Source organism: Brachypodium distachyon, chromosome 3, assembly GCF_000005505.3.
Source record: "Brachypodium distachyon strain Bd21 chromosome 3, Brachypodium_distachyon_v3.0, whole genome shotgun sequence".
Lineage (NCBI taxonomy): Eukaryota > Viridiplantae > Streptophyta > Magnoliopsida > Poales > Poaceae > Brachypodium > Brachypodium distachyon.
Genome location: NC_016133.3, coordinates 39,996,420 through 40,011,177, shown reverse-complemented (window position 1 = coordinate 40,011,177; position 14,758 = coordinate 39,996,420). Strand labels below are relative to the sequence as shown.

The window sequence follows — 14,758 nt, the reverse complement described above, 5'->3', positions numbered from 1 at the left end:
CCTCATGATATTTACTACTCCCGAGCAAAGTTGCCTTTTTTTTGCTTCTTCTTGTATGTCTCTCTTCTCCTAAAAAATGAATCAACCTAAATCGATTGTAGAACAAATTTCATCTCATGGTCTGACATGGAATCAGATTACTGTACCCAGAATTGTCCTATATAAATAAAATTTTCAAATCTTCTATTACATACTAAAAACAATATGTGGGGTACCGAGGAAGGTCTCCATGTTGATCAACATCACAATTATTTTGATCGTTGGATCCGAGATCTAAGGCCCGTAGAAAATGCAGACACGTTTGTTCGTTGAAAACATGTACCGGGACCGGCTGACCGCTAACAGGAAACCAAATCTGACGCAAGGAAAGAACGTGTCACGTTTGGTTGCTACAAACAAATCAGGGCCCACTCCATCACAATTTAAATTAAACAAAAATCTGGCACTTCTATGCTTTTGCACGTACGTTCTGTAGAGACCTATAAATCGCCTAATACGAGATCGATTAGTATAATGGTCAAGATTTAATGAGAGGTATACGCCTAGGAGAGTATATTGCATTTGGCGACATAAAAACAAATATTGTTTTAATCTAATATCTTATTAAAGTGGCAAAAATTCTACGGTGAGGATTTTGTGAAAGTTAACGTACCATTGAGATTGAATTAGATTGGCATGTTCCACTGAGATTGAATTAGATCGGCATATGACTAGAGAAACATAACATTAAGTTAACGTGAGATTAAAGGAAAGAAAACAAAAATTGGAGCCGTTATCTTATCTAATTTACGGAGCAATCCGAAATAGGTTCAACTCCGCAATTTCTCTATTGTATACTAAAAGCAACATGAGGGGTACCGCGAAGGGAGTCTCCACATTGATTCACATCATCAAAATTATTTTGATCGTTGGATCTAAGATCTAAGGGCCGTAGAAAACATAGACACGTTTGTAAAAAAAAAAATTGGTTTGTCACAAACTAATATCTGATCTGATCGGTATTGATGGAGCAATCCCAAATAGACACTAATCGGTAATTTCTGGAGAAAAAAAATCGTTAAGATAACTTAGGGTTTAAAGCAACAGCAGCAGCAGCAGTAGTAGGGGTTTAACGTAGGGGTTTGTTATAACTAACTCTAATCGGTATGGAGGCAGTAAGAAGTTAGCGAAGTTAACATATGTGCGGAAAAAATAAAGTTAACGTTGTTATGGAAGCTGAATTTCGAAAAAAATATCAGGAATAGAAATAAATTCATCCTTATGGGCTAGACGCTGGAATTCAATCATTTTCACAAATATAACCAGGCACGAAAAGTCAACGAGTACCAAGGTTTAAAATTGCTGACTATGGCAAATTGCGGCATGCTTAACAGAGCCATTATGGCATATAGCAAATCTGAAAAATGATTACCAGAAATTTATCAGATGTTTGATGCCTTAAGACACTAGAGCGAAAAAAGGCAAGCTACTCCTGCTGTTGGTGACGTCCTGCCATGCCCACAACCACAACTCATATGGAATGTTCAACAAATGACTTGATGCTAATCGGAGGAGGTAGAACAAATAGGAAACCAAAAGTCAGAAGGGATTTGATTTTTTTTTAATGAAACACTGCGACGCGACGTAAATGCTATGTGTACCGCATGAAAAGACATGGTTAGCAAGCATATTCGGCTTCTATACATTCATGGATGCACCGTCGCTGAATCCATGCCTGCGCCAACAACAGAACCCGCTATACCGTAGGCGCACCCAAATCCACGACCACGACCACAAATCGAACACATGAAGTCAAATAGCTCTCACTACTGGCTACTGAAATCAACATCAACACCAGAAAAAACATGACGAGATAAGGGAGATTCCGTGTCGAACGTCGACAAGAAAATAGACGAAAAAGTCATACATCCAATGAATGGTGGTCCTAATAGATATGATTAGTATGGATTAAAATAAATGCATATTGCATCATCCGTACGAAAATAACTTGAGGATTAAAAAATCTATCTCTAATCAAGGTCTAAAAAAACTTTCTCGAATATCTAAAATAAAACATTGTCATGCAAATTGAAATGCCAAAAAAAACATATGTTAGCTATACAAGTTCAACACCTTTCTATTGCAAAAACATGTTATGAATTAGAACTGATCTAAGCATTCAAAACAGTCTTATCATCAGGAAGATGTACATAAATAAAAACAAGTAAAAACTATATACTTTGGTTAGGTAAAAAAAGTATAACAATCACTGAGTAATTCCAAATATAACATCTAAATTTCATATAAGGAATCTATTTGAAAAACAAAAATATAAATATAAATACATTTAAATATAATTTCATTATAAAAGTCTACCCGCGCACATTGCGCGGGCACCATGCTAGTTAAGGACAAAAACACCAGACACTCTAAGATAATACGGAATACATACTAAGTATTTCGTGATCGGAATATGCTAATGTACTTTCATAGGAACAAAAAAGTATGTACACATATCCGGATAAATACCACATCACAAGTTCAAATCTTAAATTTTTATTATGAAAAACATGAGAAGACGAGTCACAAAAATAGTAGCACAGTCATGATAAACTTCTTCACTGTCAAGACGTTACTGCGAAAAGCTTAAGCACGAGAAGACCAGCCGCAAAAAGCCACTTTTTTCGGTCAAGACACTAACCTAGCACACAACAAACACATAAGATAGGAAAACTAAATGACTGCTAAGTCACTCCTCTCGTCGTCTTCGTCGATCCCATAATGACGTCAGTAAATTTGGACGTGCCGGCGTTTTTTTTTTTTTTGAGAGAGAACGGTGGCAGAGTGAGCGTGAGCATCCCGAGAGCTGGGCCTGGGGCCATACCGCGCAGTGGTCCTACGCAACTGCTTTGTTCCTGGGCCTATAAAAGAGAAATAACCTAGTCATTTGTTAGCTAGAGATGGGCCGCGTCAGCCTTTAGCGAATTGGGTAGAGAGAAGGGTGGCAACAAATATGGGCCTGGGCTGCACAATCGTGACCTCATTTGTTCATTGCCGTCTTCACGTTCCGCTCGACTTGCTGGCGTCTCCTGGTCTCCAGCCGCCGGTGCCACACTGCCACCTCTCTTGTAGTACGCTCTGACACCTTCTGCCGTGAGTACACCAATATCCACCTCGAGCGCTGCCTGCCTGCTGCCTCCCATGTCCCAGATGCACCGATGCGCTTCTCAGAGTTTCTGAAACAAATCTTGTTAACCCTCTTTATTTCGGTTTCCAGAGAATGGGGAGAGAGAACTGGAGGCGATGATAGGCTTGTGGCATTGTCGCCGTCGCTTGAGTCGCTGGAGGTTCCGAATATTTGGATTCCTGCTGACTATTGGGTAATTCAACCACCGAATCTCCAGAGATTCACTATTGTTTCAGCCTTTCAGGTTATTATCGGTGGCAAATATCTCGGACGGAGCTCGTCTCTCCAATTCGGGGAATTCAGTACTGAAGAGACATTGGAGGCAATTTCGTCCGACGTTTGGCCCAAGTCAGGTTGCTCGAGTTTCATATGCTAGTAGCCTAGTAAATTTTACATCACAGGCTTCAAATTCATCTTACCTGCTTATCATTGGTAAGCCGTGAAAATTCTGTAGTTTTTAACTGTATTGGTTACATTAGCCCACGAAACCTTTAGTGCCGTGTCTGTGTGTGAGTTTACTAGGTCAACTCCTATGATTGATGTGTAGGTAGTTGTAGCTTGATGTTAGGTGCAAGATACAAAGTTACACTATTGTTGTTTTCACAGTTCAATTGGATATACCAATCTCAGTTCAATTCAGGTATGAAAACTTCCCCATTAAAGTTCACAATTACAATTGAACTATGAAAAAAAATCATAATCAAATTTATTCATTTGGATGTCTGTTGTATTTTATAAATAACACATACATCATTGCGACTGCTAGTATTTACTTGAGGTTCTAGTCTTCTAGACTGTCTACGGTCAAGGTGAAGAAAAGGCACATAACATAAATATAAATATTCCTCAATTATCTAGATGACAATTAGAGTTGCATGAAATGTGTTGTGTTGAGAATCGACATGTTACTAGGTTTTAGTTTTTTTTTTTCCTTTTTAGGTCACACAAGAAATTGCATTTCTAGTCAAGTTATTACTGGCTAGTTTACACAAAAAAAGCCCCCTTGAGCACATGGCCGCATGCAGATTAAACCAGCCTTGCTAACATAGCTGCTGCAACTCAAGAAGGGCTGCAGGAATGGATGATCATGAGCCTCGCCCAAACATCTTTATGAGGATGACCTCCTTCCTGTTTCAGCAGTACTATCTTTTTCACCTGCAGCTGATTTTTCTCCATCATTTTCTTGCCTTCAATTTTATGTTCGTGATGGATATTAAGACAAACCCTTGATCATGAGATTTAGAAGATCTTAATTAGGCTGAGAGCCTTTTATCCTCACTTTTTATTTTTATTTTCCTGTCTTGACCTGTAGTTTGTGTGCTTCTTAACACCTTGGAGCCTTGAACCTTGAGCGGAAAGACATGGTCGTGATAATGGAATGTTGGCACAGGTGGACGTGTGGATTCCAGTTCATCATTGATTGCATTGCGGTACATAGATTCAAATTTAGCGATTCCTTTGGATGTGGTTGGTGTTTCCTTCAGTTTGGGTGTCTAATTGCAGTTCAAAGTAGTAGAGACTAGAGAGTTGTGACCCTGCCACACTTGCTGTTGGGAATGTTAAAATAAATTGGTGCAGTCTATAATTATGTTGAACTCTCATGTGCTTTATATACCAGAATCCTGTGTAATTAATAACTACGGTGTTCAGGTTTATGAAAGATTTTCTATTTCATACAAGTATAATCTGGAGCATGATTTTCTCCATTTTGGTATTTCTATGTATTTTCCTCAAATACACATCCTTTGCTCATATTGAGCATAACACTTATGAATATTAATTTGGTAACAAAATGGTCTCTGCCCACATGGTTCAGTTTGAGGGATCAGACATTACATGTGATACATCAGTACATGTAATTTCAGTCAATCAACATTTCAATCACCAAAGTGGCATTCTTTCTTGTTTGAGAACCTAAAGATGTTAGTCTTATCTGTTGATTTTTGTAGATAGACATCCAACATTTATCATCAACCAGTTTACTTGGGTGCACCTATTCTTGAATCAACTTAAACTTGGGTAATGTCGACCGCCAGTAAGTGCATATTTCAGTACTTATTCAAATGATTCCATGTGTATTTTTTTTAACAGGGTTGGAGTTATGGTAGTCCAGAAGTCTAGCAAATTTGCCAGGTAGATCAAAACGCTAATGGATCATGATTTGTCTGTCAGGCTTATCTTTGCGCAAATTGTAATGCCTCTCCAGGGGCTGAACTTTATGGAGTTTCAGTTTTCCAACTAAACATGAATACTTTTATTACTTGTGCTTCCGTTTGCCAATACAACAGTGATAAGCATTGTGATTCAGAAACGCTATAGTGCTCAATCCATATTCTATCCTAGACAAAGTAGCAGGTTTATTTTTTTTTACTTTTTTTTGAGGTAGGTTTAGTTGTTTCGATTTACCTTTTTGTTCTCAAAGTCGATTTATTTTTGTTCACATGTCTGAGTTTGTGTCGAATTATTGTGGAACAAGGTAGATACGCATGAAATAAAGATAGAATTGTAGTTGATATTTGTTGCACAGATATTAAGTTTGGACTTGGATGCTGCTATTTCGGCTAGTTTAACTTCTGGTGGCCTCTCGCCTATCGGGCTGCCAAGTGCTAACCAAGTGTTCTGAATCCAATGTTCATTTCCCTATGAAGCAGAACAATTCTTAAAAGAAGTTTTGTTTATATCTGTATCTTCCCTGCAAGGTTGAAAAAACGCCCTGTGTCTATAACAAGCAGGTCACCGAGTGAAAATGACAAGTGGGCCTAGGGCCATACAAAGGGTTAATGTTTTCTGTAAGGGGCGTATAAGGATTCACCCCAAGGAAACAAGATAATACGAGCTTTTTGAACATCTAGGGCACATCTTGCATTCATGCTGTTGAAATTGTTTTAAAACATCATTTTTTGTTTGAACATCATTTAAACTACATCAATTTCATTTATTTCATAGGGCCACCATGTGTATTTTGACTAAAATGTTTTCTCCCTTCATCTTTGTTAAGTGCAGAACAGCTGTTACTAGAAGCAAGTAAGTTCATCTTTGAAGGAGGATGCTAATTGGAGCAACCCGAGAGAGAGACGAGCAGCGGAAATTCAGCAATGTTCCAAGAGCATGAGTGCATGACGTATACAGTATACTAGTAGGAATCATTCAGCTTATCATGCAGGTTCAGTGTTACAACTAACTTATAAAAAATGCAGCTTGATGTGGTTTCTACAAGCTATCATGCTTACCAGTCTGAAGAATCATGGACATCCAATGGATGAGCAGGTACGTATGAAATTATCCAAATTTATCAATGCTCTGATTCTGCATCACAATATCTTTCACAAAACTCGATTTCATGTGGCACTTTGGATGCCGTCATTGATTATTTGCCTATTAACAAAAAAAAGATATGGGAAATATATCTGTATTGCACAGCACCACACTGTCATCTCAAAATGGAGCCTTGTATTGACCCCAGCGCATTGTAAGTCCCAAACGGAGCCCAACACATGTGAGTTGTAGTTGAGATGTCAAGGTACTAACCATGCACCAAAAGAGCAATTCTGTACAAATCCACATCCTGAAGGAATGATTGCGGGAGTACCCATGCAAATAAGTCTCAGGGGGGTATGAAAGAAAGCTAAGCCTAGTGAAACTGACATTTCCTGACCAATTATTGTGCTCTATCTCAATTCAGCCTTCTATCACAAGTGGTCTTTTCAGGGGAATTATTGGTGGACTTGCTCGATTGGGAGTGGCCCCTTCTAGTCAAATTTCCATTATATGTTTCTCTACCAAAAAAAAATCCTGAATCTGCTTAAATTCTTTTGCAAGTAGTAATACTTCGCATCCATCTGTACTGCATCCAAACTAATCCATTTCTCAGGATGCTAGTGTTGTACCATTGGTGTACCAATGGAATTTCAGCACGTGCTTTCCGGGAAATGCCAAAGTGCATGGAGGTGCGTGATTGCGATAACTATTTTTAGATGTTCAACATGTTATAGCAGCAAATAACTCGGGTGGCACCGTGGCAGAATGATACGGAGTAAAAGCTTAACGCCTCTTATTCTAAAGGGTGTTCAGTTGAAATGTTTGTTGTTCAAAGATAGCAGTATGGTGTAAAAGACACTGCAGACAATCTTATTTCTCTCTATATTCACGGTGAAATCTTTTCTGCCTGACTCATAACACGTCATGCTATCTGCAATCCATAACAGTTGATATGTGACATGCAAAATAAATATTCCTCCGTCCAACAAATGATGTCTCAAGTTTGACCAAATTTGAATACATCTATACACTAAGTCATATCTAGATACATTCAAATTTTGACAAACTTGAGACATCTTTTGTTGGACGGAGGGAGCACCAGATTGACGTCAAAATCATGGTTGCCAAATACCAGCACGAGACATGCGTTAAAGATTCTGGAATCACTGCCGTCTCAGCAAGTGGCATTCTGACTGCATGACATGAAGGATGACAACATCAGAGAGAATTCCCTTTCGTGTCCATATAAAACGCAAGAGGAATTTCCCCGCCGATTCAAACCGCACCACGCGACAATGCATTTTTGCACCAATCAGCAGATGAAACGGAGCATATGATTAATTACCGAATCCCTAGAAATTTTGCTGCAATTTTGGCCATGAAGAGAGAGGCGGAGAAGGACACTCCCAGCCTTCCAGGACGTTTGTGAAGAACCCTGGATTTAAAGTCCCGTACGTGCAAACAAAATCGAAAAAGGGATCGAAACCCAGCCGCAATCGGTGCAGCAATTATTGCATGCAACAGTGGCGTAACGATTCGCTAGCTAATAGCCTCCCCCAGATTTCGACAGTGACAAGTTATACAGGATTCGATGGTCCTTCCCTTGGACCTTGACAGCATCCTGCAAGCGTCGAACCATTCGTGCGTTGACACGGATCCCCGGCTGAATTAATTTGGAGCAATCAGAGAGGCCTGAGCTGGTGTTTTTAAGACTGTAAGTACACGCTCGCGGACCAATCGGTGTCACCGATCCGGTCACGACGGGGGTCGTGCTCGTAAGTACGTTTAGATCACACGTTTTTCCATAGGGTGTTGAAGAAACACAACTACATTTTCGGTCAGAAGCATTAAGCGGATGCTGCTCTTGGACATCGTTTTCCTGTTGTCCGTTTGCGAGAACACACTGCGTCCACTAAAATATGACCATTTGGAAAGAAAAAAAGTTTGCCCGAGGTGAATTACGGCTCACATGATTTCAGCCAAGTGGTACTAGTGCAAAATATTGTCTGCAATCCAAAATGTGTTTCCCAAGTATGCTACTGCCTTGTTATCGCTGGATCTATCTTAAGGGGCACATCATCGCATAGGATTTAATGAGTTCGGTTGAGCTTTAGACACTCTCATATGTTAATGTTGTAGGTTCTAGCAGAGTTGGCTCCATGAGATCCACACAAATCATCTCCTAACGTTGCAAGTTTGCACTAAAACAGCAAGTATTTAGAAACGAAGGGAGTTGTTGTTTGCTAGGCGCATCTGTTGAGCCGATTAAAAATCTGAGGACGGAGAGAAAAAAAATGCAAAGTTCTCTGTTATATCGGATGACACAGTCACACACAGGGACAGGATAAGATGTTATGATGCATGCATAATGAATCGGTTTTACTATCACAAAGGGACGGAAGGATTCAAAGCGTACAGCGCAGCAAACCTTCCTCGCCCCCTTGTTCCCTTCTGAATCCCTGAAAGAGATTCAGAGAACTCTCTCTTCTCTGTCTCGCGGATTCGCTCATGTGCCCCGGTTCCTCTCCTAGATGTTGCATTCCCAAAACGAATGCTTCCCCTTCTTCTAGCACCGCCAAGTTTAAAAATCTCTGCATGCTAATCTGAGCATGAACAGGGGCGCCCCCAGAGATTTTAATTTCAGGAAAACGACACCCGCTGCTGAACAGCCTCATGGCGGATGCCGTTGAACGATTCTTGGACCTGTTCGAACGAAGCAACAACGGGGCGACACTTCCTTCCCAGCCCACAGAGGTGGCCTGTGCTGCCGCAGCGTGTAGCAGCAGACAGCCGCGATAGCTGATGGAATCGCCTTGGAAGTCATGGAACTTGGAGTTCTAGTGGTTGGGGGCCTAGGCACCAGTAGCATGCCCCAGGAAAATTTTTGCGAGCGTGGCAAATCTGGTCTGGAGCAGGAGACGCCATGTGCCCATGTTTCTGCGTATCGAGAAGAACCGTCGTCTCCAGCGGAGTGATGAATCGGCGCCAGATTGTTTTCGAGGTCCCAAATGCATGCATATATAGCTAGACCCTCCTACGCTTTTCATTTCACTCAGCCCAACAGTGGCAAACAGGCGAACGTTAGATTGGATCGCCTAACATCAATCTCGCAGTCATCCCATGGTCACACGAAAAAAGCAAAAAAGACGAGTTTGATCACAAAAGGGCCACTGTATTGTACAGTTAACCAAGAACTACTTATCGGTCCCTTAATTTGTACAATTTAAAGTGTTTTTTTGTTGTTGTTGAAAACATGAGTACCAATTGATGCAAGCACACTCACACTCCGCGGCACGCATGCACAATTGCACGGCACAATGGCCCGTCGTCGGTTTTGCACATATAACTGCCGAGGCAGCATAAAAGATTTGACACGAAGTCAGAAAAAAACAGGGTAAAGCAGTAAAGTTTTTGAAGTTTTTGCCGAGTTCAATATAAATTAGGAAGGCAGGTTAAAAATCCCAAAAACAATTAAAAATACGAATAATATTGTGGGGATACTCGGAATTCACTAAAAGCATATTTTTAAAATAAATTTTTTTAGGAAGAAATAATAATGTGTTACTTAAGGTAGAAGAAAAATAACAATATAATAGTAGAAAAACTAGAGTATAAAATATTGAAAACATGAGGAATAAAAATATAAACCTTTTAAACTTATCAAATTCTATTGATTTTCTAAATATTTTCAGATGTTATGCATTGTTTAAAATCTTTTTATTTTGCAAAATTCATTTGAATATTTTTTCCCTAATTTGTTGATTGTATTCAGTTTAAAGAAAAACCTGACAAGGTCAACGTGTGTGTGAAACCTTCATCATGTCACTTTGAAAATCGCTTTCAACAGACTAAAAAGGAACAAAATAGAAGATTTTTCAAATTGGACCAAATCTAGACTTCCATAATAGTTGTGAGACGAAACCTAGACTTTGAATAGTTGAGACAGAAGAGACCAAATCTAAATTTTAGTTGAGCGACCAAATTTTTTCCATCCCAATTCCCTCTCATCGTTGTTGCTCTACCTTCTCGTTGTTGTCCGTCTACATGCTTGAGTATTATCTTTGTGACTTCTTCACGAAACGACAGATCTCTATCACGGTTTGGATCATATATTAACAGATTGTGTACGACATATCCGAATGTCCAACCTAGACACATTTTTAGAGTATACTAAAAAATATATATGTCATAAATGCATGGCTGCATTAGTTTTCTCTTGCCACAAGTATAAAATTCTCTTAAGAATTTCACACGGAAGAGAAAAAACAAGGCAGTCGCAAGTTTTCTTTTCCCAGATAAGAGATGGCAACGTTTTCAATTCAAATTTCCCAGATAAGAGGATTGGAAAACAAGAACGGTGTAAGATGATAGTATAGCAAAGGGGCTGGACCAGTGGGTGGTGCATTCTGTCAGAACTGGGGTGGAGAAAAAACATGAGGCGACAAAAGGCATGATATATTTCCCAGATGGCACAATGTACACAAATTTTATATGGGTATTTTTATTGTTGGTCCGTAGTAACGCACGATTTCTCTTTTTTTTGAAAGGCGTGATGGCAATGGACGTCCGCGTGTCCACTCGATATAAACTCCTGCGACCCAAACTACCACGAGAGAGAGGCCGGAGACAGCGCGCAAGCGAGCGCACAGTGACATCACAAAACTACAGAGCAGAGAGGTCTGCTCAGCTCATCCCAGCCTCAGCGGGCAACTCCCACAGAAACACAGTCACCGCAGCAAGAAACGCGCTCCGCTTGCCAGGTCAAGATGATGCTCGCGTACATGGAGCACGCCGCCGCGGCCACGGAGCCCGACCAGGCGCTCCAGCTGACCCTGGTGGCCGACGCGGCGGAGTGCGCGGCGGCGCGGGACTTCGGGGGCCTCGTGAGCGCGCGCCCGGCCGGCGTGGCGTTCCCGGCGAGCGCGGACGACGTGGCGAGCTTCGTCAGCATGGCGGCGCTCACGGCGCACCTGACCGTGGCGGCGCGCGGCAACGGGCACTCGGTGGCCGGGCAGGCCATGGCCGAGGGAGGGCTCGTGCTGGACATGCGCGCCGTGGCCCGGGGCACGCAGATGCAGCTCGTCGTCTCGGGCGCCGGCACCTTCGTGGACGTCCCCGGCGGCGCGCTCTGGGAGGAGGTGCTCCACTGGGCCGTGTCCAACCACGGGCTGGCGCCGGCCTCCTGGACCGACTACCTCCGGCTTACTGTCGGCGGGACGCTCTCCAACGGCGGGGTGAGCGGGCAGTCCCACCGCTACGGGCCCCAGGTGTCCAACGTGGCGGAGCTGGAGGTGGTGACCGGCGACGGCAAGCGCCACGTCTGCTCCCCTTCCTCCCATTCCGACCTCTTCTTCGCCGTCCTCGGCGGCCTCGGCCAGTTCGGCGTCATCACCCGCGCCCGCATCCCCCTCTCCCCCGCCCCACAAACGGTAAGCAAAGCAATCTACCGAACACCTCGTAGGCCCAATCACGGCACGCTGACGGACGACGGGCATGGCTGCTTTTGCAGGTGAAGTGGACGCGAGTGGTGTACGCGAGCTTCGCGGAGTACGCGGCGGACGCGGAGTGGCTGGTGACGCGGCCGGCGGAGTCGGCGCTGGATTACGTGGAAGGGTTCGCGTTCGTGCGCAGCGACGACCCGGTCAACGGCTGGCCGTCGGTGCCCATCCCGGGCGGCGCCCACTTCGAGCCGTCGCTGCTGCCCGCCGGCGCTGGGCCGGTGCTCTACTGCCTGGAGGTGGCCCTGTACCAGCACCGCCACCGGCAAGACGACGTGGACGAGGTAGGCTTTAACAAGAAAGAAAAAAAAGACTCGCCGTAAGTAAATTTTGTTCCGCACGGGCGGGGGGGCATTCCCGTACTTGCGCGCGGGGGCTGTGGTGGTGTACTTTTCTGCGGCCTGCGGGGATGTCTGCCTCGTCGTGTATCTCCCGCTGGATTCTATGACGGGTGCCTCTCCCCAAACTGCCCCGGCCGGCCCCCACCAACCCACCGCAGCAGTAACCCAGTGCGCACGGCTGCGTCCGGATCACGGCCGATCGCATGAGGTGAGCGCGCGCCGAGGCGGTACACACAACAATGTATGTGGCTCCACCTCACCTCAGCGGCGCGCCCGCCCGTGACGACGAGGATCCCTTCTTTTGTCTCGGTTTTCTCCCTTCACGTCTTGTTTGTCCCCACGGCACAGCTAAAACTCGTCAGTCGTTTAACTGTGTATGCTGACCTCGTGCTCATGTGTGTTTTTGCAGAGGATGGGGGCGATGATGCGGCAGCTCAAGTACGTGCGGGGCCTGGAGTTCGCGGCGGAGGTCGGGTACGTGGAGTTCCTGTCGCGGGTGAACCACGTGGAGGAGGAGGCCCGGCGGAACGGCAGCTGGGCGGCGCCGCACCCGTGGCTCAACCTCTTCATCTCCTCCCGCGACATCGCCCGCTTCGACGCCACCGTCATCAAGGGCATGCTCTCCGACGGCATCGACGGGCCCATGCTCGTCTACCCCATGCTCAACAGCAAGTGAGTGCTACTGTTACTCCCCCTATGCGCTGACCCACACTCTGCCACCACTGATGATCGATGCACTGCCATTATTATACCACTCCATTGTTTTCGATTGCTTTCGTCTGCCGCACTGCGCCCCCGGCCGTTCTCGTGGCAGAGTTGCCATTTGGGGCGGGCAGCCCACACGCATGTGAACCTGAGCCTCCCCTGCTCTCTCGCCTCGCTGACGTTTTGCTTGCGGCGGCAGCGTTTTTGACCGGGAAACCGGATGATTCGCCCGCCCGTCCGTAGAGTGCCGTACTTATAATTCTAATTCTCCATCCCGTTCTGTTTTGGATTTAGCCAGCCCTGCCTTCAGATTAGCAGCCACTAAACCCAGGTCCTATGATTGATAAACTATTGTTATCACCCGGGCCCGGCTGTGCGACTGATAGCGCACAGGCACAATTTGTTAAAGGATAACTGAGTTTTGTTGTCGTGATTAATTAACACACACACGGACTGCAGGTGGGACCCGAACACGTCGGTGGCGCTGCCGGAGGGCGAGATCTTCTACCTGGTGGCGCTGCTCCGGTTCTGCAGGCCCTACCCGGGCGGGCCGGCGGTGGACGAGCTGGTGGCGCAGAACAGCAGCATCATCGAGGCATGCCACGCCAACGGCTACGACTTCAAGATGTACTTCCCGCACTACGACACCGAGTCCGACTGGGCGCGCCACTTCGGCGCCACCAAGTGGGCCCGCTTCGTGGACCGCAAGGCCCGCTACGACCCGCTGGCGATCCTCGCCCCGGGCCAGAAGATCTTCCCCAGGACCCCATCCTCTGCCGCGGCAGCCCGCGTCATCGTGTAAGGGAAGCAAGCAAGGAATGAATGCGCTAGCTCTTGGCCGTGGAGAAGAATTATATATATGGCCCTCGGGCGACCATCGATCTGTGCATGATGGCGATCATGCTGCTGTTGGCGGTAATGATGACGATCACGCTGCTGCTGATTCTGGGCCGACGGGTGATGATGATGAAGATCTCCATGGAACGATGGGGCAGGGCAAGGGCAAGGCAATGATGATTAATGGGGTCATTGTTAGGTAGTACATTGTGTGTGTGGGGGGGGGGGGGGGGGGGGGGTGGGACAAGGACAAAGGGATGGATGTTGTCTAGGACTGCAGCAAGGGAGAGAGATAGTAGACTCTGGTCGATGCAACGACGGCGACACGCACCCTGTCGCTGGGTCTCTTCCCCGCTTAGATTCTCCTACGATTGCAGTTAACCGTCTGCATTGCACTTGCACACCCATGTATGTACCCTTGGGCCTTGGCGTTTTATTCCGTTTCGGCGTAGTTTTCGCCGGCTGGGGTTGGCCTTTGGCCTGGCCCCGTACGCTTACGTGCCCCGGCACCGCACATGGCAAACGGAGCCCCCATCGATCCGGCCGGTGGAAGCGGATCGCGACGTACGCATCGCAAACAACACAGGAGCCGTTGGTTCGCGCCCCGGCCGTCGCTTTCTTCGGTCTCGTGCTCAGCTCGCCCGGCCGCGCGCTCCCTTCGCCGGCTGCTAGCTTGCGGCCTGGAAAAAAACAAGTGCTACAACGACGGCGAATCAAAGCCGGAAGCGTGCAGAAGGCGGCCGGGGTCGCGCTCCGATGACGATCGAGAACTCGGGAAATGGAACGGAGCGAGAACACGAATAATTGGTGCCGTTTTTCTTCTGGCCGATCGGGGCCGGCTGGCCGGGGATGATCGTTGATTCGATGTGGCTAGCCGCTAGCGGACGTGGTTTCGCAGCGTGCTAGGTCCTGGTGGCCACGTGAGCCCGGCCGGAATCGTCGTGGCGGGGTAC

General features: G+C 45.7%; 1 protein-coding gene and 1 long non-coding RNA gene across 6 annotated transcripts; both read left to right on the top strand.

The window, feature by feature from the left end:
• Positions 1-3,038: 3,038 nt before the first annotated feature.
• LOC104583721 lies at positions 3,039-7,335 on the top strand. 5 transcript variants are annotated; one of them, XR_002965742.1, is made up of 4 exons: positions 3,039-3,132; positions 3,257-3,326; positions 3,411-5,299; positions 6,170-7,335. It is a non-coding gene; the product is annotated as an uncharacterized LOC104583721 (long non-coding RNA). The 5 variants fall into 5 exon arrangements; XR_002965743.1 differs by having other exon boundaries at positions 3,047-3,326; positions 3,403-5,299; XR_731658.3 differs by having other exon boundaries at positions 3,048-3,326.
• Positions 7,336-10,983: 3,648 nt separating this feature from the next.
• On the top strand, positions 10,984-14,244 carry LOC100825123 (cytokinin dehydrogenase 11). Its single transcript, XM_010236896.3, has 4 exons — positions 10,984-11,853; positions 11,934-12,206; positions 12,673-12,935; positions 13,428-14,244. Exons 1-4 carry the CDS (start codon positions 11,191-11,193, stop codon positions 13,768-13,770), a joined length of 1,542 nt encoding a protein of 513 aa, XP_010235198.1. The 5' UTR covers positions 10,984-11,190; the 3' UTR covers positions 13,771-14,244.
• The last annotated feature ends 514 nt before the right edge of the window (positions 14,245-14,758 follow it).